The 25205-nt window shown below is 38.1% G+C and overlaps 4 protein-coding genes across 19 annotated transcripts; 3 read left to right on the forward strand and 1 right to left on the reverse strand.

Annotated features, from left to right (window-relative positions):
- Positions 1 to 2986: 2986 nt before the first annotated feature.
- LOC140003934 (alcohol dehydrogenase-like 7) lies at positions 2987 to 8504 on the forward strand. 5 transcript variants are annotated; one of them, XM_072050346.1, is made up of 12 exons: positions 2987 to 3299; positions 3713 to 3972; positions 4051 to 4149; positions 4387 to 4544; positions 4707 to 4753; positions 5803 to 6128; positions 6508 to 6590; positions 6697 to 6772; positions 6941 to 7005; positions 7357 to 7452; positions 7851 to 8015; positions 8173 to 8504. In XM_072050346.1, the coding sequence occupies exons 3-12, from the start codon at positions 4092 to 4094 to the stop codon at positions 8287 to 8289; spliced, it is 1191 nt and encodes a 396-aa protein (XP_071906447.1). In that variant the 5' UTR covers positions 2987 to 3299; positions 3713 to 3972; positions 4051 to 4091; the 3' UTR covers positions 8290 to 8504. The 5 variants fall into 5 exon arrangements, with proteins under 5 accessions (XP_071906447.1, XP_071906446.1, XP_071906448.1 ...); XM_072050345.1 differs by lacking the exon at positions 2987 to 3299 and having other exon boundaries at positions 3395 to 3972; XM_072050347.1 differs by lacking the exon at positions 2987 to 3299 and having other exon boundaries at positions 3395 to 3968.
- A 140-nt stretch (positions 8505 to 8644) lies between these two features.
- LOC140003724 (synaptonemal complex protein 1-like) lies at positions 8645 to 12310 on the forward strand. 12 transcript variants are annotated; one of them, XM_072050355.1, is made up of 6 exons: positions 8668 to 8940; positions 9653 to 9741; positions 9841 to 9903; positions 10321 to 10424; positions 11557 to 11687; positions 11797 to 12310. In XM_072050355.1, the coding sequence occupies exons 4-6, from the start codon at positions 10394 to 10396 to the stop codon at positions 11929 to 11931; spliced, it is 297 nt and encodes a 98-aa protein (XP_071906456.1). In that variant the 5' UTR covers positions 8668 to 8940; positions 9653 to 9741; positions 9841 to 9903; positions 10321 to 10393; the 3' UTR covers positions 11932 to 12310. The 12 variants fall into 12 exon arrangements, 8 of the variants coding, with proteins under 8 accessions (XP_071906452.1, XP_071906453.1, XP_071906451.1 ...); XR_011814880.1 differs by lacking the exon at positions 9841 to 9903 and having other exon boundaries at positions 8645 to 8940; positions 10625 to 11687; XM_072050351.1 differs by lacking the exon at positions 9653 to 9741 and having other exon boundaries at positions 8646 to 8940; positions 10625 to 11687.
- Positions 12311 to 14158: 1848 nt separating this feature from the next.
- Positions 14159 to 17824, forward strand: LOC140007586 (ATP-dependent zinc metalloprotease FTSH, chloroplastic-like). Its single transcript, XM_072050358.1, has 5 exons — positions 14159 to 15802; positions 16330 to 16576; positions 16670 to 16853; positions 17238 to 17409; positions 17497 to 17824. Exons 1-5 carry the CDS (start codon positions 14507 to 14509, stop codon positions 17716 to 17718), a joined length of 2121 nt encoding a protein of 706 aa, XP_071906459.1. The 5' UTR covers positions 14159 to 14506; the 3' UTR covers positions 17719 to 17824.
- Positions 17687 to 23531, reverse strand: LOC140007587 (serine/threonine-protein kinase BSK1-like). The gene is made up of 9 exons (XM_072050359.1): positions 22836 to 23531; positions 22515 to 22650; positions 21457 to 21590; positions 21173 to 21278; positions 20499 to 20584; positions 19542 to 19730; positions 18926 to 19090; positions 18731 to 18844; positions 17687 to 18216 (listed from the first exon to the last, which is right to left on the reverse strand). The coding sequence occupies exons 1-9, from the start codon at positions 23154 to 23156 to the stop codon at positions 17965 to 17967; spliced, it is 1503 nt and encodes a 500-aa protein (XP_071906460.1). The 5' UTR covers positions 23157 to 23531; the 3' UTR covers positions 17687 to 17964.
- Between the last annotated feature and the right edge of the window lie 1674 nt (positions 23532 to 25205).

The raw sequence follows: 25205 nt of genomic DNA on the forward strand, positions 1-25205 counted from the left end.
GGGGGGAAGTCGTGGTATTTTGTCTTTTGGCCGTGGACAGCAGGGGAGTGGATCCGCGAATAAATCCAGCTGGTTGGGACATCTTGGCAGCAGCTAACTTAACGGGACTTGTCACGCTGCTGCATCTGCATGTGGATGATGATCTGTTTATGCTTAGTACAGGAAGGAAAGGGAGCCGCTTAATTCATTACTTTTTGTGTGCCCTCATCTTAAGTAGGTTCTGGTGGAACAGCGAATGAAAAGGGCATACGCCACGTGCATTAGCATCATTACCATTTTATCTAGGGATAATTGGAGGTTTCTGACAGTCTCACTCTCCTCCTCTGTGGTTTCAAAAAATTCACAAACCTCCCCTGAGGTAAGTGTACAAGTTATATTAGTGAAATAATGAAAACTAATAAAAATAAAAAATAAATTAGAAAAAAAGGATAATTTCAGATACAATATGTTATTCATCAATAATATTATATCAAAAGCTTTTACTATATGGTTATTTGTTCCAATTGCATATTAAATCAACCATTAATGCTTATAATAGTGCATTAAATATTTAGTAGAGAGGTAGTTTATTTCAATAAGTAGCATGTATATAAATACTTAATGAATGTATAATCTGGTTGAAATAATGTACACCGTGTTATCGACCAAGTACGATGCATAGAAATTATTGAACATGCAGTTATTTGTTCACATGCATATTGCAATTAGTCATCGCAGCAATATGCATAGTGCAATGGTATGTATACATTTGGAATGGTTATTGGTGCTTTGACCCACTTGTGCATCTCCTTACAAGTTGCAGTGGGTATGTAATTTTATCTATATAACTAATTTTAATTTGCCTATAAATATCTTATACGGGGTGATCTATGAGGTACAATCAATTTGCAAATATATACATTATATTAGATGTTAGTTACTTGACTGTTTATATCTATAAAAAGTAGTGTAATAGTACATATAAATTTGAAATGGCTAGGTATTAAAAAAGTGTAGATCATGTTAGGTGTTAATTATTTGATTATGTATACATGTAAAAGGGAGATTAAATAGAGCGTAGAAAAAAATAATTACGTGAATTGGAATGTATTTGTCCTGATAATCACGAAATATTAGCTGACTTGTGAGGGTATTTAAGTTTTTTTGGCCATGATGAGGTAAGAAATGGGACCTAAATTCTGACATGGGAGGTTTGTGATATTTTTGAAACCACAAGGGAGGAGAGCGAGACTGTCAGAAACCTCAGGGGATGTATCTGAAATTATCCCTTTTATCTATGGCAAAGATTTGGATTAAAGGTTCACATAATTAATTTATGGTTTCGTTTGATAAAATTGAATCTGAATACTAAAATAATTAATTTGCTAAATTTTAAGTATTGAAAAGAAATATATGAATGTCTGAATTTCAAATATTTATATCTGAATGCTTAATAAGTTTAATTTGATAATTTAACCATTATATATTTTCATTCAAAAAAGAAATAGAATCTATGATTTAATTAATTTAAAATTATTAGGTATGAAAATGACAATATTTATTTTTAAATCAAATTAATATAAAAGATGAAATATATTATATGAATAGTATGAAAAAGATGTGAAAGTCATTAAAAAGAAAGAAAATTGAAACTAAAAATCGTTAGATAGAGAATATCAGATTGTTTAATTAGATAAGAATTTTGAACATAATTAATAAATAAGGGTAGATTTAGTAGATAAGATAAAGAAGTTGAAGTAATTATATTGATTATTATCAGAATTAAACATTCAGTTAGGATTTTTATGCTGAAAAAAATACAAACAAGTTCAGCACTGCTTAACAAATCCAGCAGATGGATTTTCATTTATCAAACACACAAAACATCTGAATGTCTAAAAAAATTTAATTTCAGCACTTTTGTATGTTATCCAACAGACTCTAAAGACTGCCACCAAGATTTGGCTTCTTAATTTTCAGTTCAACGTTGGAGTTATCGAAACTTTTGATTTGCACTCTGGCCTGCGGATTGGTTTGGTCGAATTCATCAGGTAATTATGACTTACCACACTACAAGGTATTGCTTGTTGGAGGCAGGCTGGTTCTTTCTAAGTTGTAGCTAGCAGTCACTAATTAACAGAAAATAAAAATAGAAAAATTTAACAGAAAAGACCAGAATATACTAACACAATACTTAGCTTCTGTCAAAAAATATTCTGGCAGCTGGCGATGGATGGATTGGTTAAAAGGAAGAAGAAGAAGAATGGAGCAAGGGCCCAATCGAGTTGGGTGTTAACTTGATAGATCATGATATGTAAAGGGCAGCCAGCGTGTCACTGAGTCATCACACAAGCACCATTATTAATTATTTAAAAGCACCCCAAATTTATTTATGGGTTAATTACATTTACATCCCCCGAGGTTTGACCATATTATCAATCAATCCCTGTAATTTGTCCAAATAACGGTCTCACCCTTTGAATGATCAAACATTTAACAAAAACCCCTTAATGCCGAAAATGCCCTAATTAAGGTCATGTTGCATTAAAAAAAGAAATATTTTTATTTTATTAACCCTGAAGCAATCCAAAAAAATAGAAAAAGTTTTTGCTTATTATTTTATAAAAATCATATCTTTGCTTCCATAAATAGTTTTGAATCAATAATTATTTTAAATCTTAAAAATGAATATTAAAAATTAGATAAATTGAAAGAAAAATAAAAAAAGAAGAAATTATTTTTAATTCCTGGAGTATGGTTCAAATTGAGGAAAATATGCCTTGTGCTCTCCGCAACATGTCTTGAACCACAAATTCGAACCATACTTGAGAATTTATTTATTTTTTTAAAAATAAAATTTTTATTTTTTATTTTTTTTCGAGCTTGAGCTCGAGCTCGAAAATTGCCGACTCGTCGAGCTCGAGCTCGGTAAAATTTAGTCGAGACTCGGCTCGATTAACTCAAAACTCGACTCGACTCGGTTCGTTTGCAGCCCTAGGCCAGAGGCATCAACCTCCGTATATTTCTCGCATGGAACCCGTTCAGAGGGAAGCATATGGTGGTGGGTTGTACGGAAAAGAAGAGGGCCAGCCCAATAGACCCGCTGGAAATCCACCCGCTAGCTCTACCCAAAGTGCAGATGGTCCAGATGAAGCCACTACAAAAAAGCCCAAGCATAAGCCCCCACCTTCCTCTGGTGATTGCGACGCTGATATCACCGGTCAAGCCTACCTTCAGTAAAATAAGTTTTAGACAAGATGAAGACTGAAGACGTACCGTAATTGTGACGATGTTAAATGTATTGAACAAATTTTCAAGAGGTGGGTTGGTTGTCGCTTTCATTGAATTTTGCTCTACTTTTAGGAGTTATATGCGAGTTACAATTTCATGGATTTGAATGATGTATAATATGCGAGTTACTTTTAGGAGTGATCCTTGAATTTTCAAAAAGTTTGGCATCAATGATAAAAACCATTAGTCCTGTCCTGTCATGGATTGTAATATTGATTTCACCTCCATCAGATTTGCCAAAAGCTCCAACCGTTTGCAAAAGTTTCAAAAGCAGCCAATAATTACTCTCTATTTTGAGGGTTTTCACTCTATCTATCGGCAGTCGGCACCGCCCAGCCGCCAAAAAAAAAAAAAAACAAATCAGAATGGTAGGAGTTGGTAGCTGAGTACTGCTGACACCTTAACTAATCAGCCAAATGTCCGTTGCTTGTTATTGTTGTAGCGTTGCGTTTTGGGCATAGTTGCGACAAATGGCAGATTGGTTGGAAGATTTTGTCGTAGATTTGACATTATTATTAATTTCTGCCTACTGATTCGGACGGATAATGACCAAAACACTATCCATCCAGTGGGTGGTGAGGTGATGACTGCCGAGATGAGAAGGCATTGAATCAAAAGAATATTCCTTCCAATTCTCACGCCCCCCCGTCACCGGACGATTCGGCCGCCTCCCTTGTCTTGCGTATTGTTCACAGCTTGTAGGTATCATCTCCCACTATTATGTGTATGCATAATATAATAGTATAGTGCAATCAAATGAACGATCGGGCATCTCTACAGTTGAGTCATCACACCCACAATACACAGTCGAGGATATTGCAATGAACGCCGAAAAAGTTGAATTCAGCAGAACTGCTGGGAAGCCCATAAGATGCAGAGGTATATCTCAACTCAAGCTGATACTACTGCTAGAAGTACTTTTTTATTTTCAATAGATGAGATGGGTGCATAAACTGATTGAGTAATGCTTACTGCATTGCCAAGTCAACGCTTTTTGTTTTTTGTGATTTTCCAACCTAATAAACAAAAATGCTGTGCTACATCTGAGTTCTTACTAGTAATGCGTATGTGAATTGACGGTGATATATATATATATATATATATATATATATACATGTGGTGGTGGTGGTGGTGCAGCTGCAGTGGCAAGGGAAGCAGGGGAGCCACTGGTGATCGAGGAGGTGATAGTGGCCCCTCCTAAATCCCGGGAAGTTCGCATTAAAATCATCTGCACCTCTCTTTGCTTCAGCGATATTACCTTCTGGAGATTGAAGGTATCCTCCTCTGCTCCTCTTCTCTGCATCTTTCTGGCTAGCTCTCCCACCAACCACCCCTCCCCCACCCCATTTCTTTTGTGTCTGGTTTCCTGCTTTGGAAATTAAAATGTGAATAAAAAAAGGGAGTTTGATTTCCGACTTCTGTTTCCTGTCTTGAAGGTCCCCCCTGCGTGCTTTCCGAGGATATTGGGTCACGAAGCTGTTGGGTAAGTTTGCGAGTTTAACGGAACATTCAGGACTGCCTATTTTTGGTTATTGAACTAAAATGAGAATCAGGAATCCAAAGAAAATTTCCAAAAAAAAAAAGAAAAGAAAAGTGGTGCTCATGCCTAGTAGGCCAAGCTAGTGTATTTTGGCTTGGCGGCTCAGTAATTTATTGAACACGTTCGTTCTGGAATGCAGCTCTTTTTCTTTCGAGAATTTCCGTGAAATTATTCCTTTTTACGTGTTTTTGGGACGTGTCCCCTGCAAAGACGTGATATTTTGCTGGCACATGCTCAAGGAATGGTTGGAATATGATCTTGTTCTGGTCTTTTTACACCCTCTCCCTCTGCTGTGTGGATTTGGGATCTTAAGATTAACTGCCGGCCTTATTCTGTCTGCAAAGTAAATCATTTCCGATGCCATTCAGCAGAAGAAAAACAAAAAGAGAGCAGGTCGCTGCACTACATGAGTGCAAGAAAAGATGATGCAATTTTTTTTTTCCTTTTTGGCGGATGGATTATTTATTCAAATCAAAATTGAGTTTCCTGGGTTATCTCAACATTGTCATTTAGAATTTCAGAAGGATTCCTCCAGGCATCACTACCTCATGGTGCTTCTTCGTATCCTGAATTATGTTTAATAACAAGTTTGGCACTATTTCTCCCATTAGTGGCATGACACGCCGCTCTTCTTTAATTTTTTTTTTAATATTTATAAGTAAAAACTGAAGTGATGGAAGTCCTAATGCATCTTTATAAGCAGATGCTCGCCTTTGATGGTCTTTAAGTGATACCATCTCAGTGTTCTAACACTGCTATTCTTATTTTGGCTTCCTCGCTCAGAGGTGGTTTTAATAGTGTTTCTGTACTACCACTTGCTGTAAAGAAATAGTAGTATTTCTGCTTATCTTTTCTCATGCTGTCGCTAGTAACCGTTTTGCCATAAGTTGTTGTGCATGGTGAGACGCATCCTTCTGCTGTCGGTATTTAACTTCAATAGCCACATGAATCACTGATTCCTTTTCCTATTGCTTTGATGCTTTGCACTCAAGGGTTGTGGAAAGTGTTGCGGAGGATGTTCATGAGCTGGCCCCGGGAGATACAGTTCTTCCTATATTCTTGCCTGACTGTGCAGAGTGCATGGACTGTCAATCCAACAAGAGCAACCTTTGTTCAAAATTCCCATTTCATGTTGCTTCAATGATGCCTAGAGACGGTACAAGCAGATTCACTGATCTCAAAGGAGAGACTTTGTTCCATTTTATTTATACATCAAGCTTCAGTGAGTACACTGTGGTGGATGTTGCAAGTGTAACAAAAATTGATCCTGCAATTCCGCCAAACAGAGCATGCCTTCTAAGCTGTGGAGTGTCAACTGGTAACGGTGATTCTTGCAATTTTGTGTCTGTGTGTGGGGGGGGGGGGGGGTGTTAAATTTTCTAGCAAGGGAGAGGTGGAATTTAAGAAGCTAAGAGAGGAAAGGAGGGATTTGAACCTAGGATCTCTAATTCTAGGGGTCTGAACCTTAACCAGTTGGGCCAAGGCCTCCTTGGCTGATTCTTGCAATTCTCTAGCTTGTGCTTTATTTATCACAATCATTTACTGGAATCCAGTTATCTGTGGTGAACAAGACTTTGTCAATACAGCTTTTTGGATTTCTACTCTTATGGTCCTTTGCTGTTTTATCATGGCTCAGATTCGCAAATTTTCTATTTGAAACAATTGAATTCACTAATTGATATAACTTGAACGATCAGGAGTTGGTGCTGCCTTGAGAACAGCGAATGTGGAATCGGGATCAACAGTTGCTATCTTTGGCTTGGGAGCTATTGGATTGGCGGTACGATCTCGTGATCATGAAAATAAGAGCACTCTTCCTTGTCCTTGTCACATGAATATCAGTCGGCTTTTTTCAAGAGCATAATGATCAGATTGGCTGTTATTAGGTTGCAGAAGGTGCACGGATCGCTGGTGCTAAAAGAATCATTGGTGTGGATATCAACCCTGACAAACGTGAAATAGGCAAGTATAATTGTTTCAGTTTCCGCCTTTTCTTTATTGGTGTAATTTCATTAGTTATAAACGTTGCATGATTAGTTGATATACCATCAAGGCAATGTTCAAATAGTTGGTCTTCCTCAGGGTTCAAATTTCACCGCATTTAACTGAGTTATGTCTCATTCTTCACAGGGAAAAAGTTTGGACTCACTGACTTTGTGGACTCTAGAAGCTGTGGGAATAAGTCCATAAGCCAGGTTGTATGCTTAATCTATGGACTGGTTGATGAATTTGATTCAGTGCAATCCATTCTTGAGACTTATTTAGTTTGTGGCTGATTTGCTTACAGTCTCATACGCTCGTACTGTCATAAAATATGGAAACCATGCTCATTAAGGCTGCAGTTGACAAATAATGAAAGCGAGTATTACATGTCAATGCAATGGCTTGATCCATTTTTTTTTTTTTAATCAACTTAGGATCCTGTCCAACCAACTATTGTGTATTCATTGTGCATGTGGAGCTTGTTTCTGTGGTTGGAAGCCAATGTATGGTGTTTGCTTCGGGTTTCTTATTTTTGTTACCTCTTTCTTATTGACATGGAGCAGGTGATCACGGATATGACTGATGGAGGAGCAGACTATTGCTTCGAATGTGTTGGTTTGGCATCACTGGTGCATGAAGCATATGCCTGCTGCCGAAAGGTTCATATGTTTCATCCCCCCCCCCCCCCCCCTCTTCTTCTTGGGGAAGAGAAAATGAAATAAAAAAAAAAAAAGAATTCACGCAGAAAAAGTGATTCATGGCATGTAGGACATCTGCTAAGTTTGCTATCAAATCCTTGAAGATTTCTCATTTAAGTGATGAGACTACTTACAGTTAGGCTATTAAACCTAAGAATCTGGCACCGGCTTAAGCATGTAGCCCCTGAATCACCTATCTCTATCATTTTCATTACGTGCCTGTTTTCCAATTCACTTGTGCCTTAATATGCAGATTAACAATTAGTGCCTGATTTAAGACTCTGAAAGTTCTTAACGTTGTCTTGCCGTAGCTGGTAAACAAAATGGTCTAATCTTTATCTTTTTGAACTTAACCTCAGGGGTGGGGAAAGACTGTTGTGGTAGGAGTGGACAAGCCTGGGTCTCAGCTGACTTTCAACTCCTATGAGGTTCTTCACATGGGAAAAACCCTCGTGGGATCGTTGTATGGAGGCCTTAAACCCAAGACAGATGTTCCCATGCTCATTAAAAAGTACTTGGACAAGGTATAGTTTTCCTGGTTTGGATGCATGGGCTAGCCCATGATCATGATGCAAAGATTTGCATCTCCTGTGGAATTTAGTTTCGAGTGAATTGAGTTTTTGGCACTATCACCTAAAAAGACCATTTACTCTGTCTTCCTGGCATCCATGACGCATTCAGGAGTTGGAATTGGACAAGTTCGTGACGCATGAGGTGAATTTTGAAGAGATTAACAGAGCCTTCGAGTTACTGCTTCAAGGGAAGAGCCTCCGCTGTGTGATATGGATGGACAAATGATTGCAGTCTCCTACGCTTCCCTAAACATGTATGATCTGACCTAGCACTTGGGACGTCTTTGAAGAAAACCCTTGTCAATTTCAGTCTCTCCATGTTGTGCTGTGAACATTTGTGAAGTGTTTGTAAATTTTGACATCAAGGACAAGCTTTGATGATAAAAGACCTTGAAAAGGAATGGTTAAAAAGATATGATATATGCTCATCTCTTAAGAGAATATTTTTCCAAAGAAACATATGCTTGATTAATCTCCGGAGAAACGAAAGAATGAATGGTCAAATTCGATATGTCCCAGCTCCTAATAAATCCTTGTTCTGCATGAACAACCGCAGACGGGAGCGCATCGCGCGTCAGCTTCCCATCTGGTTTCGCCAGCCAGTGTCCCATGTGACCGTCCGTCCTTCTTTCTATGCGTCTGCTGCATTTGCTTTCTTCCCGCTCCCTTCTCTCTCCAACTGCATTTACTTCTCCCCACAATGTTGCTCTGCCACTTACCCGCATGCTCTGGAGCCTGCTGCAACATTTTGTTGAGCTCTGGTATTCGGTTCTCCCAAGCCCATAGCCTTCTTACCGGCCAAGGAGCTGCCACCTTCGCTGTCGGCTGCATCGGTACAGATCTTGTGCCGTTCGTTGGCCTCTCCTCCTCTTTTGTTGTAAGCTCTCTTCTTTGTCTTTTATTTTCCTTTCCAGTGAGGTCCGATCCTCTCTTCAAGTTTCCTCTGTTCATTTTTTTTCCCTGGCGTTCCTATTTTTTTCCCTTGTCCGGTGACGTGCAGCTTTCTGTTTTTTTGCTCGGTCACTGTCTTCTTTCCGCCCAAGGAGGTGCCATCTTCGCTGTTGGTTGCAGCTGTCCGGATCTTCTTCCATTCGTTTGGATCTCTTCCTCTTCCTTCGTTGTAATCTGTCCAGTCAGCTTCAGTCCTTGCTACAAGTTTCCTTCTTTCTTTTTTTTTTTTTTTTTTTTGCCTGGAATTCGTATGTTTTGACGCCATCATCGCCGACCTTCAGTCCCAGCTTCAGTCCCTCGATGCCTCCCTTTCCGACGCTTCCGACAAACTCACCCTCGCTGACCAAGAAAAGGTCCGATTCTTATAACCAACCCGACCAAGTGAGCACTAATAAAAAAAAAAAGGAAAGCCTGCCAGTCTATATTTTTACAATGAAAGAGAAATCCATGACCCGTATCAGTTTTCCTATGCCTCGCTCTCCCTTTTTTTCTTTTTTTGTCAATTTAATCTATATCTCAAGAAAGACATGGAAAATTAGGTTCATGCTTCTGAATATCATTGATAAGCTCTCTGTGTTCGTAGAAAATTCAGCCCAACTCTTTGTGCCCGTTTGTCTAACCTCCTTTCCTTGCTTAAGCATGTCACTCATCATGAATATGAAGTCGAAACAGCAAATGGAAGAACAATTACAAAAAAAGGAAAACCAAAAGTACTGTAATGTTTGCGGTATGTAATTTTGATTTCTGATCAGTATGCATTGTCGTAGGGGAACGATTCTTTATGTGTATATTTCTTGGTTATGTGTAATTGTCTCTATTACTACAGGACCCAGGCAGACATAAAAAACTAGAGACACCAAAAGTTGTTACACCTAGAGCTGTTACTAAGGTAATTAAACAATGAACTAGGATAAATTTTCCTTCTCAGTGTCATCATGCTGGTTGTTTTAGCTTTTGATCTTTTGTGGAGTGTCAGTCATGTCTCACCCAACAAGAAGTAGGATTTTTGCCTATTTTTGATGAATGGGGTGTACTAGACAGACAATAATCGTGGTCACAAAATTCTCTTACCTTGAAATGGTGTTACTCTTATTCATATCATTTAGGATTAAGTTGTGATTACTAATAGATTAATGCAATGAAACAGAGCAATTGGTTAACCTGAGCAAGGTAAAGTAGAAACAAGGAGAAATTTAACTGTATGTGATGAAGTTTGTCTCTGTACACTGCAAGATGCCTTGTGATTACGGTCACATATAATTTTATGTTATGTGTGCTGACATTTGTGATTGGAATTTCATGATAGGGAACAAAGGGACAAGTTCATACAAATTCATCTAATATAGGTGATCTGTTTTCAGAAGGATCTCTGAATCCTTATGCAGATGATCCCTATGCATTTGATTAGAGGTATCCCCGTTTCATGTTAGTTCTATTTGAATTGCAGTACTTTAATTAATGTGCAGTTGACCTTTCCTGTATTGGGTTAATAGTTCACGTACTCGGGTGCAAGATTTACTCCATAAACTAGACAATTATTTTTATTTTTTTTGCTACTGGAAATGGAATGGGACAGCTTTTGATTGTTAAACATTTTCCTTTTTATTAAGTATGAAGTGTTTGGGTCGACTGTGAAGAAGCCAGTGCAAAAAAAAAAAAAAAAAGGATTTGTCTACAAAAAAGGTTGCTTCTACCCACTGATTATTCTATAAGATTTATTGCATGCATTGTTTTCTATGTCCTGAGCTACATTAGACGAGGAAACTTTTTTAAACGTTTAGCTTGTTCAATATTGATTAGGTATAATGCTATGAGATCATTTTGGTAAATCTGCAGTCTGGCATGAATACTAAATGTTCAGTTGTTCTTGATACTGCTAAGGAGCTGTTTCTCTTAGTTAAGTTGTTTGTAGTATCAAATCACTGCTGCATCTGGATTTTGGCAGGAACTGTATCATGCAATAGAAGGCTTTGCAAATGGAGGATGAAACTTTTTAATTCTAGACATTTTAGCACACAAAAAATGTACATTGCAACTGTAATAATGTTCCTTCATTGATAAACAAGAATTAAATGTTTGCATGTGTCTGAAATGCGAAATTGCCTGTTTTCGTGGCTCCAAAACTCTTATCTGGAAGTTTGATTGCTATAATAACACAGAGCTCTTGTTAAAGATGTATGGCCAATATTGCATTCCCCTCTGCATCTTGATTTTTTGTGAAAAGAAATTATGTTGATTTTTCGTGTCACTTTTGTTTGTGCCTCCAATCTTTTACCCCAACGGTATCGTGCCACGTGAGAAAACTAAAATCAATTGAGGGTGTCTTGTCAACATATAAGACTATTTGTATACCTTGGTTGAGGTCAGGGAATGTATGATTTCCCTAGGTGCATCGTGGATTTGTTATTAGTTATTAGTTTTTAAAAACTCTATGTATTCCTTGGTTTCCTTTTTTTTGGTGGTTAATGTTATTTTTGTTATAGAGCATGGATCTGGCTCACTTTTCATGATGATACTGGGTGTGTAAATGTTATTGCATTAGGTGTCGAAGCTAAGAAGCTGATTGGTGTTAGCGCGCTTGACATGTTTGAGGCTGCTGACGATGAGGTTATGTGTTGCTCTATTCTCATGCATAGATACCTGAACTTGGAGATTGTTCAACTATGTAGCCAGGTCATTTGGATTTGTCATTAATGAACTTTCTTTTATGCAATTTAAATGGTCTGATTTGTGTACATGGATTCTTGAATTGCCACTTTATTTCGATTCAACCTTTTTGCAGACCTTTAAGTTGTACCATCGTGTGGCTTGTCGAATTGAACTGACCAGGCTCCTATGCTATTTTAAGCGTTCATCCGATGTGATCAACAAAGTGACATGCACTAAATACGCTGTTGTTGCTTGCTACCCAGTTTAGAGAGGTTGTTTTTGGATGCTTATTTCTTGTGCTATCTTGTCAGCTCGTGAACTTCTTTGAGCTTGTAGTGGCGTCGGTATTAGTTTTGAGGCTTATATGCTATTGATACTAATAGCATTTAGTGGTTCTGTTCTTTTTAAAAAATTTTCTTTGGGATGCTTTGTTATGCTGCCAGCTCAGAGCCTTTCTTCTTGGGCTGAGTTCTTAGGCAGCAGTAGTATTTGGAATAGTGATATGTAGACTATAGACCACATGTTTGTTACTTAGACGATTCATTCACTGGACAATTACTAAACTTTGTTTTGTTTCTGCGTTTCTAAAGCCTAGATCTTTGTATAGTTCTTTAGCCTTTGGAGTTTTAAGCAACAAACATTCCTTCTGTCCTAGCTGTTACTTTTGTTATTCCAACTTATTACATCTAATAAAGTCAATGTCCTTTTTATTTTCAAAATTATATACCTGCTACATATGTTTTATGGGCATCCATAATAAATTATCACCGCGCAGGGCGCGGTTCATGCCTCCTAGTACAAGAAGAAAACGATAATGCAGCGGTTCCATTGTGGTAAGGAGATTAGCTTCAATTTTGAACATTTTAGACAAATTGTTATCCATTTATAAACACTTTTTTTTATAAAAAAATCATTTTCTAAACCTCCAATTTTTTTACCCTTAAAAAACCTCATCATATTTTACCCACAAAACCACTCGTAAATATCCTTAACCATTGTAACTACCCAAATAACTTGAACCTTGTGAAAGAAATAATAATAAGCCAAAATATTTTGATGATAAGTTTATAGTTCATGTCAAGAAAAAAAATTTTATGTTGTTTTTATACTAGTTTCTATAGATAACGAACTTTGTCCCAATTCGATTTGTCCACGTTTCAGGCTGTGCATAATATTTGAATTTAAACACAATATAGAAATTATAATAAAATATATTTTTATTTATTTCAGTTTTTTTTAAAAATTAATGGGTAATAACTTTCCTTGTGAAATGATTGTAAATGAAAATCCGTACAAAATATAACAACCATATGTATTTATAAAGATGATATACTAAATCTATTTCTTGTTCACCTTAAACACCAATTGGAAAACGGGCCTCGTTTGGATTGCTTGTTTCCGTCGGAAAATATTGTCGTTTTTCGTGATCACATTTTCCTATCACCTTTTTCCCTCACATATATCAAATCACTACAGTAATTTTTCCATGAAAAATGACGGAAAATGCAATCCAAACACAACTAGTGTTTACTGTTTAGGCAGCAAATTGAAAGATAAATAGTCCTTGATTACTTGAAGTCCTGAATTATCTTATTTGCCATAATTTGTACGCCTTCTATTCCCCAGCACTCGAGCTCAATGTCTCCGCCTCAACATCAAGATCAAATCCCTCTTGTGTGATAGTGAAAAAAATACACTAATTCAATGGCCATTTTTAATCCATATACTATTAGTGAGGTCAAAGTGGTCAACATGGATATTCTTTACACATCCCGTTTTAACAATTATGTTATTAAATTCGAACCGGATAACGACTCGATTAAATTATTGGGTCAGGGATTAGCTGGTTAGATTGGTTAAATCGTTCTAAAAAATTCGCTGATATTAGCATAATGTCATAATTATTTTTATATTTTATAAGTTTTAGAAATATTGAAATTAAGTTATTGGCTATATTTGACTAATAATAGAAAATGTTCCAAAAATATTAGATTTGCAATCAAATATACACCTAATAATTATACACAAAAATGTAAGTTCATGGCTAAAATATGTTCATTCACCAAAACCACTTGAAAAATTAAATTAAAACAAATTAATGCAAGTTGGAATAACTAATGCTAAATTGATAGGATCGTAAGGATGAAAATATTTTGATTTAGAGATTATTCAAGAAAGCGAGTGATTTTAATACTTACACTAAATGGGTGACTTTTTAAATTCTTATTAATAAACGAATATGTTATAATTTAGAGAACTCAAATTATGATTGGGAGAAAAGAAAAAGAAAAAGATTGAGAATCGGGTAACTGATTTAATCGATTTTGACTGATTTTTTATCAAAGCGATTTTGTGCTACAAATCAGTTTGGGGACAAAAAAAAATGGTTCATAACCGGATTGGCCGGTTCGGCCTGGCCTAACAACACTACCGGTTTATACTTCATTTTGCTGTTCGTGGGGCAAGAAGAAACGAAAAAATAAAAAAATCAAAGCTCCCATTTCTGGTTAGCATTGAAAACACGTAGAAGCAATCCAAGCTACTCCCCAAACATATGGCTTATGTTGAACCAAAAACCCAACTTTGATCTTCCAGACTTGTTTCACAAATTTTCTTCATACCCTTTATCAAACCAAGCTCTCATGGACAGATATATATTCACTCCCTCCCCTGAAAAGTCCCCGGTATAGTAGTTGAGATTCAATCACTTTTATCTTTCGCAGCTCCAACGTGAAACTCCCCAAGCTCACAAAAAGAAAGACTCGAACTTTACACTGAAAACTGCCAGCATAGAGGAGTAGTAAGCCTCAACTGCGTCTGATTCAACCAATTGAACTTCCCCTATGGCTTCTTCCACAGCCTCCAACTTCTTGGGTACTCAAATCTTCCTCTCACCTCCGACCCCAAAGACAACTAAATCTTTGCCCAGAAAATTTCTTGTTCCCCAATCAATCCTTGGAGGGAAAAAATCCAATAGTATTTCACAATCCTTGAAGGATATTCCATCAAAAGCCACACTAGCTGCTCTACTATTTTCCTCAATCAACCCACGAGCTTTAGCCGTGGATAACACTGCCCCGCCAACTCTGCCTCCGGTAATTCAAGCCGAAGCCCCACAACCCAGTCCTTCAAACCCATCTCCCTTTTCCCAAAATCTGATCTTGAATGCCCCAAAGCCCCAAGCTCAGCCCTCCACTGACCTCCCAGAGGGGTCCCAGTGGCGGTACAGTGAATTCTTGAATGCTGTCAAGAAGGGTAAAGTGGAGAGGGTAAGGTTCAGCAAAGACGGTAGTGCCCTTCAGCTCACCGCCGTGGATGGCCGCAGAGCTACTGTAATTGTGCCTAATGACCCCGACTTGATTGACATTTTGGCAATGAACGGAGTTGACATTTCAGTTTCTGAGGGTGATTCTGGCAATGGTCTGTTTAATTTTATTGGGAATTTGCTTTTCCCATTTCTCGCTTTTGCTGGCTTGTTCTTCCTTTTCCGGCGGGCTCAGGGAGGACCCGGTGGGCCTGGTGGTCTCGGCGGGCCTATGGATTTCGGCAGGTCCAAGTCAAAGTTTCAGGAGGTTCCTGAGACGGGTGTGACCTTTGCTGATGTTGCTGGAGCTGATCAGGCAAAACTGGAGTTGCAAGAAGTAGTTGATTTCTTGAAAAATCCTGATAAGTACACTGCTCTAGGTGCTAAGATTCCCAAAGGGTGTCTTTTGGTTGGACCACCTGGTACAGGGAAGACCCTTTTGGCTAGAGCTGTTGCTGGTGAGGCTGGCGTGCCGTTCTTTTCCTGTGCTGCTTCTGAATTCGTGGAGTTGTTTGTGGGTGTTGGAGCTTCCAGAGTGAGGGATTTGTTTGAGAAAGCCAAGTCTAAGGCTCCTTGCATTGTGTTTATTGATGAGATTGATGCTGTTGGAAGGCAGAGAGGAGCAGGGCTTGGTGGGGGAAATGATGAGAGAGAACAGACCATTAATCAGCTGTTGACTGAAATGGATGGGTTTTCAGGGAACTCGGGTGTTATAGTTTTAGCAGCAACTAACAGGCCGGATGTTCTTGACTCTGCATTATTGAGGCCTGGAAGGTTTGATCGCCAGGTTACAGTGGACAGACCTGATGTCGCTGGCAGAGTCAAGATTCTTCAGGTCAGCTCCCTTTCTAGTAATCTACACGTTTTCATTCTGTTATTTTAGCAGCAATGTCATTGAAGTCATTATAATAGTAGCATGGACATAGACCGTGTGTGGTTGAGCATAGGCTTTAATTCGGAAGCAAGAGATGGTTGCGATCTAAAAGTGACAGATGCAAATGCACTCTATTTTGAAACACGCATCTTTAAGAAACACAGTCTGGGTTCTTTTTACAAGTAGATTGTGTTACAACGTAATATTTTGCTGTACCATAATGGAATCTGCCCAAGTTTGTCAAATACATTATTTGTAAATGCATTATCAGGGAGAAATATCTTCTGAATTTGATCCACCTACTTGGTGTTCTGGATACTTGTGCAACTTTAGTGATTATGTGACAGAGATAGTGTTGTTACTGTTCATGTCCTAAGTTGATTCTCAAACTCTTTCAATAAAAATCTAATGGGTTCCTGTAATGTCCGCCAACGACTAATTGTTTCATAGCATTCCTGATTGTACCATTAACATGTCTTGTGTTGCAGGTGCATTCCAGAGGAAAGGCTCTTGCCAAGGATGTGGACTTCGAAAAGATTTCCAGAAGAACACCAGGATTCACTGGTGCTGATTTGCAGAATTTGATGAATGAAGCAGCCATTCTTGCTGCCAGGCGTGACCTCAAGGAAATCAGCAAGGATGAGATTTCTGATGCTTTGGAGAGAATAATTGCTGGCCCAGAGAAGAAAAATGCTGTTGTCTCAGATGAGAAGAAGAAGCTGGTTGCTTATCATGGTATGGATGCATACTTTGCTGTCTATTGCTAATCTTTCAATTGTGAATTAGTCATCTCATTGATGTAATGCATATGGTCTATCTGCTTTACAGAGGCTGGCCATGCTTTAGTTGGTGCACTAATGCCAGAGTATGACCCTGTTGCCAAAATTTCAATCATTCCTCGTGGCCAAGCTGGTGGTCTTACATTTTTTGCTCCAAGTGAAGAGAGGCTAGAGTCAGGACTATACAGCAGAAGCTACCTGGAGAATCAGATGGCAGTTGCCCTTGGTGGAAGGTTAGCGTGCTATGCTGCCCGCTTCCTTAAACTGATTTATCTGAAAGGAAACTTGTTTGTGAATTATAAGTAAAAGGATCCAATGCATCTGCATTGCTCGTATATTCATCATTTGGAAAATGAGGATAGCTTATGACATATGCATATACAAGAAAGCCACAAATAACATCATATGTAATCCTTGCTTCATATCTAATCCTTTGCTTGTGTTGATATTCTTGTGGATAAGGAACCTTGCTTCTTCTTTTCTACGAATTTACCACATGCATTTCTCTAAATAAAAGTAGAAAAGGGGTTTTCGCACCTAATTGCTATTTAGTGTTTGGCATGTCCATGACTCAGCCTGAGGGCGTTATTGATTTCATTCTCGCCTCCATCATGCAGGGTTGCCGAAGAGGTTATCTTTGGAACCGAAAACGTCACAACCGGTGCGTCAAATGACTTCATGCAAGTTTCACGGGTGGCGAGACAGATGGTTGAAAGATTTGGTTTCAGCAAAAAGATTGGACAAGTTGCGATAGGTGGACCTGGTGGCAATCCCTTCCTTGGTCAGCAGGTGCTTGTTTCCTTCAAAATTAGATATGTCCGACTGTTTTTGTAATAAAAGAATTTTGATTGACGCCTCGTTTCGTTTAAATTGCAGATGTCTTCCCAGAAAGACTACTCTATGGCTACTGCCGATGTGGTGGATTCAGAAGTTAGAGAGCTCGTAGAGAAGGCATATTCCAGGGCCAAACAAATAATGACCACACACATTGACATTCTGCACAAGCTCGCTCAACTGCTCATAGAAAAAGTAACAGTTGATGGAGAAGAGTTCCTGAGCCTATTCATTGATGGCAAGGCTGAACTATACGTTGCATAATTTAACTCTGAAGACCCAAGCTCTGTTGTATTACAACTATACACATTGAGAAATTATCAATTACTCTGACAAGCTCGACTAAAAATTTTTTGAGCATATACCGCAATTTTAAGTGTGCCTCCCCCTCTATTGTACATCTTTATATGGCAAACACCTCAAACCAAATGATACATTGCAACTGTCAATCGTTACAACAACACAATTGAATGAATCATGGCTATAAAAGAATATTACACGAAGGCACAATTATCCTCTCCCACCCCGTTGCTTCTTTTCCTCCAGCATAGCAGCCTCATTCAACATATCAGCCGCATCCTTGTGCATGTCGAGCTTGGCAAGGGCAACTGCCTGCATGTAGAATGCTGTAGACCAATCCGGGTAGACACATTGCGCTTGCATTGCATCTCGAAGAGCTGCGTCAGGTTGATCGCACATAAGATAGCAAAGGCTTCGTCGTGAATAGACGGTTGGAGAGACCATGGTGCCGACATCTACGAACTGCATATAAAACCAGAAAAAACAGATGTGACCACTGTACCAATAAGGAACTACTTGCTAATTTCTCTGGCCCGTATATTTCCTTTAATGAGAGAAAAATACTTGATACTCAGGAAAACAGTGTGGTGTATGGCCGAGTTATCATGGTTTGATTGTAGTTAGCCATAATGAATCCTCAATCTTATATAATTATCAAGCAGAGCATCTGGAAAAAGAAAACCCAGGTGCTCTTCCATTCTAATATTGCAAGACCATCCAGGGGAAGGGGAAAAAATGTAAATTATTTCGCAATTTTTAACAAGAACCTACTAATTCGTAAGCATACTTTCAGACAGAGAAACAATATGATCCCAAAGTGAAGATTATGGCATCTCTGTCAGAAACAGTCAACAATTTTTAACTCCTAGGCAATCAACGATGCAGCGCTCAACATGAAGAGTTAGCATACAATGGCCAAAGCCAAACACTGAACTCTTTTGCCACCAGAACAAAAGCAAAAATAGTATAATATTACCTGAGAATAACAATCTATCGCAGACCTAAAATCTTTGTCGCGGAATGCCAAATCCCCACGTTTCCTTGCCTCCAACATATCTCTCATTTGCTGAGTCCATTCTTGGAAAGATAACTGCAGATTTGACACTGATTCCCTTAGAATATATATGTCTTAGGCAAGATACCATTGCATCTTATAGCGCAGATAAATTACCTCATTGGTACCCTCATCGTCTTTATAGTGTGTTGCTACCAAAATTTGATGGATAGCTGTGAGATCCATACGCGAACAGGCATCGCCCATTGGTGAAAGAGGGTGCTGTGGAGTTGCTGGTGTTTCATCATGCTTGGGAATTCCAAGCATCACATGTGATGGCACCTGTGCAAAATTTATAATTTAAAAGTGCAAAGTGGAATAACAACCAGTAAAGTAGCATAACTACATCTAGGATACTGTGTTCTTAGTAGAATATTGAAGTGCTGGAATTTTGGAGACTCTTGCAAAGAGCTCCTAATGAGACGTAGATGATTATACACATATAGCTTGGAGTAAATCAAATAACCATACTCCAGCTCCCAAAATAACCAAACTTTAATGCTTAAAAGGCACATTACATAAGCAGTGGATATACCATAAACACATTTGGAAACTTAAATTCTTCAGTATAAACTAAGAACACAAAAGGAAACATAAGATAACAAGGCCCAATTACTCATTCAATATGACCTTTTAAAGTCAGATTATAAATAACAACAGAAATAGCTCATCAAGGAATCAAATATCATTAACTTACATAGTACATAAGCAAACTTTAAAAAGTTCAACTTACATCAGATTTATTTTGCAAGGGAGCAAGTGTTGAGACAAGATCTTTGGTGTTTGGCCGATCCCTTGGTTCATATTGCAAGCATTGAGAAGCAAGATCAAAAACCACAGTTGCCTCTTCAGTTGAGAAGTTTCCCTCCAAATGTGAATCCATCAAAAGAAGTATGTTTTTGCCTCGTATCATATCTAGTGCCTGATCAATCATGGCATCCATAAACCGTAAAACAATTTCTCTAGGAAAAGCATAACCAAAAGACTCAAGGCACTCAGCCAATTACAGGTCGATATTTTCACCAAGCACAACATTAACTTTGAGGTGGTGATTCTTGTTCACCTCAAACATCAGATGCATTAAAACCATCAAAACTTTACGTGAAACATGATTTCTTTTCTTTTGGGACGAAGACGGAGACAATTCACAAACGCTTTTTTCATGATGTTGACCTTTGATATAAATGAGTCTGTTCTGGTCATTCCTTAGCTAGCTATCTAACACTATGAGGCAGTCTAGAAAAATACTAACAAAGTGGATGTATACATATCCTATTCAAAGAATGAAAGCACAAAGCAAAACTTTTTAGAGTGCATGTGGAAGCAGAAGGCTAAAAGAAGTTTCACACAACCATGAAAAATGAGTTAGCCACGTAATCAGTCACTTCACAAATCTAATTTTATCATTTCTTGACACACTGTGCACGTTCTTTGAGCAGATATGCACTTATTAAGGATGCATCTAAAATCTACTCAGCACGTCCAACTGCCCAAGTAGCAAGTGAATGCCTTCATTCCAGTATGAATATCATACATATGTGTGTGTGCACACATACATACATATATGATACATTTATGCTACAGTATAAATGTATGTAGAGAAAGGAATTTTGGGATAAAATTCCGCGAGACTCAGAAGGAACACCAGGAAGATGAGACAGTATTTTGTTATAAGCTACAAACAACTTACATGACTAGGAGGGATATGCTTCCCGCTTAGAAGATCTAGAAGGACAGTTCCAAAGCTGAAAACAACACTTTCTTGAGTGACCCTTCCTACATAAAACATAGGTTTGTGAATAGTCAACAATATCTCCAAAATCAAGTCAATACTGACCTCAAAATATGAAAACAACAAAGAAACCAGACATGCATTCAGATCTACAAAGACACTTGCTCAGCTAAAGAAAATGTCATAATGTGCACTAACTGCTAATTCTCTAAAAGACAAACAGCATGTCATGGCTACTGAATCATTGTCAAAAAACACCAAAACTTGTACAGTAATTTCTTTGCTGGAAAATGGTAATATAACACTAATACAATCCCTGTTTCCGGCATTTAACAACCAGCCCCCACCCAATTTACATAAACCCAAATAATTGGTGCTGATTCTTGAGCAAATGAGGGACAAATTCCAACTTAGTTTTAATTTCATTGGCCATCAAGAAGCCAAATCAAGAAGCTCAGAGAGATAACTAATTAACTACTCCTTTAATCAATTTACTTTCCAAACTACAAAAGTAAGAGTCTACTTAGAATACAAAGCAATTTTTTAGCATGTCATTTCACTAAAAGGGTGCAGCATTAGCTATTTCTCATTTCCAATTATAAGACAAATAACAGAAAGGAAAAAGTACTCACCATTTCTCAAATACTCAGGAGGCGTGTATGCTAGATTTGTGCTATAACTTTTACCATCCCGGCTGTTTTTCATTAATCCAAAACAAGAAAGCCGTGGGTCACCATTCTGCCAAAGACAACAGCCACATTAATGCATTTCTCGAATTAAAATCTAGAGCATCTGCAGGAGTACTGCTAAGGGCCAATATGGCAAAAGTTTGCAATTGAATAATGATGGTCACATGTAACAATAAAACATATTTCTACATGAGCAGGGAATAAAGTCAAAAGATTCATAACAACACCTCATCAAAGAGAACCCTATATGCGTTCAAATCATGGTACAGTGGACGACCTTCTGTACTGCAATAATCCAGAGCCTCAGCAATATACAAAGCTACCCTTAAACGCATGGCCCACTCAAGAGTCTGGTTCTCCCCTGAGAAGGAAGTTAAAAAGTGACCATAGGAAATGATGGAATAAGAAAATTATATTACTCCTTATCAGCTCCAACAAACTAGAAGAAACCATCAGATATCAACACGTGTTTTGCAGTTACATTGATATAGTTCCAAAAGGAAAGAGCACAATACAAAGTATCTTACTAGCTGGAACTTAGAAATCAAAACAAAGAAGTGCTAAGCCACAGCCAAGAGGAACAGAAGAGCATGAAAAGGGGGAAAGGGTGGATTTAGTACCCAAATAGTTGTGCTCGGAAATATCAAAGGACTTTTTGACATTCACTTGTCCCTCACAACGAATACATGAATAAATTAATGCTGACTTAATTTGCAACAATTCCTTTGATACATCCACATTTGATCTTAAAGTGGTAACATATTCTCCAAAATATGCCTTCATCAATTTGAAATGAAAATCATGTTCCAGAAATATGCTTATATTGCAAACAATTTAGAAACAAAAAAAAGTCATCCAGAGCTCTTCTCTTTCACGTGGCTTCTCTCATTAAAAATCCTGTCTTTTGGATAATAATAGACCTCATACTTCTACCATATTCAATAAACCCCAGTCATTCATTTCAATAAACCCCTTTGATTAGAAAACTCTTAAAACAGAACTTATGCACAACAGAAAAAGAACTCGTGCACCGACAAGAGGCAGCACCACTTTGAACCTATCCTCAGAAACCCCAGATAATAAAGCACCGATACCAAAAACATTAATTCGAAACTAATGAAAAACACATTATTGTTTTTTAAATAGATACAACCCAATGAACCAAGGGATATTCGTATGATAGAAACAGGATTTGGTAAGACTAACAACAGCTGAACTAATAAGGTTAACTTCTCCAAAAGTTGCAACAGGAGATAAGCATATGCATAAAAATCGAAACACATACAATGAAAAAGATGCTTGGCAAGGGTATCATTAGGCATAAATTCAGCTACAAGTAGCCTCTCATCTCCGTCGCTGCAGTAGCCTATCAAATTCGCCAGCCTCTTATGCCTCAATTTCCCAACACCTTTAGCCTCCTCCTATTAAAAAAAACAAAACCAAAATAGACATCAAAATTTGTTCCTTTTTTAAAAAAAAATTCTCCATCGGTTCCTTTTTTGAATCCCAAATAAAACCAATAAGAATCCCAAAACAATTGCACAAAAAGGAAAAGATTAAATCTTTAATTACTTAACAAGGAAGGAGGGAGGGAAAGAGAGAGTACTGCAAACTGTTTAGGGTCGGGCCAGGCCATTTTAGTAAATTTCTTAACAGCGATCCAGCGGCGATTCTGTAAGCGGCCTCTGTAGACCACATTGGGAGCCTTCTCGCCACTCTCGGAGACAATGAAATCGGAGCTGAAGTTATTGGTGGCAGCTTTAAGCTCAGCTAGGGAGAACTCCGAGAAGCCTTGTGCGCCAGCTCCTTCGGTTCCATTTGAAGAACGAGGATGGTGGGGTTGGCCGCCGACAGCTCCACCGTAGTGGTGTTGATCCTTGTCTCGAGGACGAGAGCCCATCGGGAGAAACGATTGGCAACAGCCCATAACTCAGTTGAGTTGAGTTGACACGACTCGACTAACTATAAAAAAAAAAAAAACAAAAAGGACCAAAAAAAAAAAGAAAAAGAAAACTCCCAAAACAAAAATAGGGGATTGCTCTTTTTCAATCCGCTTTTAACCTAGGAAGCAGTAATATGTTAGTAACTGCTAAGCTTTATACTAGGTAGAAAAAAGAGCAAGTAGTGGCATCACATATAAAAAATGAGGATGCTTTATTTTGTTTCGGAATTTATTAAAGAAATGAATATATGCACATCAGTTTATAAAAAAAAAAAAATGCTACAAATACAGCTAATAGTAGTATAAGAGTAGAAGGGAATGGCAGGAAGGGAGTTGTATTAAAACTGTCAAACCATCATCGTGTTTTAAGGTACTAAAAGTTTGCGTTTTATAGTACTGCTACTAGTAAGTACTATTAATATTTTTAAGTGTGTGTTTGTGTGAATAGATGAACAACAAAGTGACAAGGCAGTGCTTGCGTGCGCGACAGAGGGCTCTAGAGGTGGCAGGGGTTTGAAGATTTAGATAAAGGGCTGGGGTTATCAGTTATGGTGGGGTGATCGATTTCCAGATACCAAGCCACGATGATGATGAGGAGGTTGATGATGATGATGATGATGATGATGATGACGATGACGATGAAACTTTAGTGTGTAGCAGCGTGTACACGAGGAGCTATCGCTATCGCTGTCCCGGTTTGCCGTTTTTTCCTTTTCTCTCTTGTACCTCCTACCTTTTGATAGGCTTTCTGCCACTTTCTGCAGCAGACAAAAAAGTCTCTCCGTCTTTTTCGCCATTTCTCGTCTCTGTCCATTCATACTAGTACTACTTCATTCGTACTAAACGTGTCGTGTTTTCTACTTTTCTTGGCTTGTCCTTGTAAATTGAAAGCGGGAAATTATATTGGGTATTTTTGTCATTACAAAATGATGTTTAAGGGCTACTTTTACATTAATTCATTGCATTTGTAAAGGCCAAAAAAAAAACTTGTGTGGGCTCGGTCTACAGCCGCTTTTGTAGACCGATTCGTACACAATTTGCCACATAATAAATACTTCCTCCGTCCCACTTTGATAGTCCTATTTTTTTTTTCACACAGTTTAAGAAAAAGTAGTTAACTTTGTTGAAAAAGTAAATTTAGATTGCTATTTTCCTAAAATACCCTCACATTAAATATGGTACAACTTTATGGAAACTTGAATGGGGTAGGTTTATGGTAAAAAAAAATTAACTCTCATTAAATGGGGTAGGTTTATAATAACAACAACTTACATTGAATAAGGGTATTTTAGGTAAATTAAAATTCAACTGCATTCTTCAATTAGAAAGTGGACTACAATTTGTGACAGATGAAAAAGGAAAACGGGACTATCAAAGTGGGACGGAGGGAGTATTCAATTGACTTAATTGTGGTTCTATTCTTGGTTTCCCCACCCCCCTTATACCGCATATATGTAGAAATCAAAATTTGAGTCTCAACGCAATTTTCCAGTGCAAACATTTCTTCCACAAATTCCACCTCGCTTTGTATCATCTCCAAAAAGAAGAAGAAAAAAAATTGTAGACCCCTCATCTTTGATACTTTCTTTTTCTTTTTGATTTATTTGTTTTAATAATATTGGGTGTTGTACAAGTGGGTGGGTTTTCTTCAAAACTTATATGGCTTAAAAATAATCCGAAATCCTAATCGTAGGTGCTACGAGAAAGAAAGAAGACACCGGGGGAACACAAAGGCGGTGGCTGTAGGGTTGGTGGTTTTAATGGAACTAAAGGACAAGTTTCTCCGGTGTGTCAGGAAAGAATGCAGATTTTGGGGTTGGAAAGGAAAATGAGTTTTTGAACAAAGGGGCAATACTAATGGCTATTCATATTCCTTGCAGATGCTGCTTTCTGATCTCCATCGAAACGGACGCTGGATGGTGACGGTGGTACCATTACATGACAATAAGGAAATTGAAAGAGATGAGTAAGAGTCTGACGAGTGTGACTCGTCGGTCTGGTAGGCTGCTTGAACCATATCAGGAGGAGGCACGA

This window comes from Coffea arabica, chromosome 5c, assembly GCF_036785885.1.
Source record: "Coffea arabica cultivar ET-39 chromosome 5c, Coffea Arabica ET-39 HiFi, whole genome shotgun sequence".
Taxonomy (NCBI): Eukaryota; Viridiplantae; Streptophyta; class Magnoliopsida; order Gentianales; family Rubiaceae; genus Coffea; species Coffea arabica.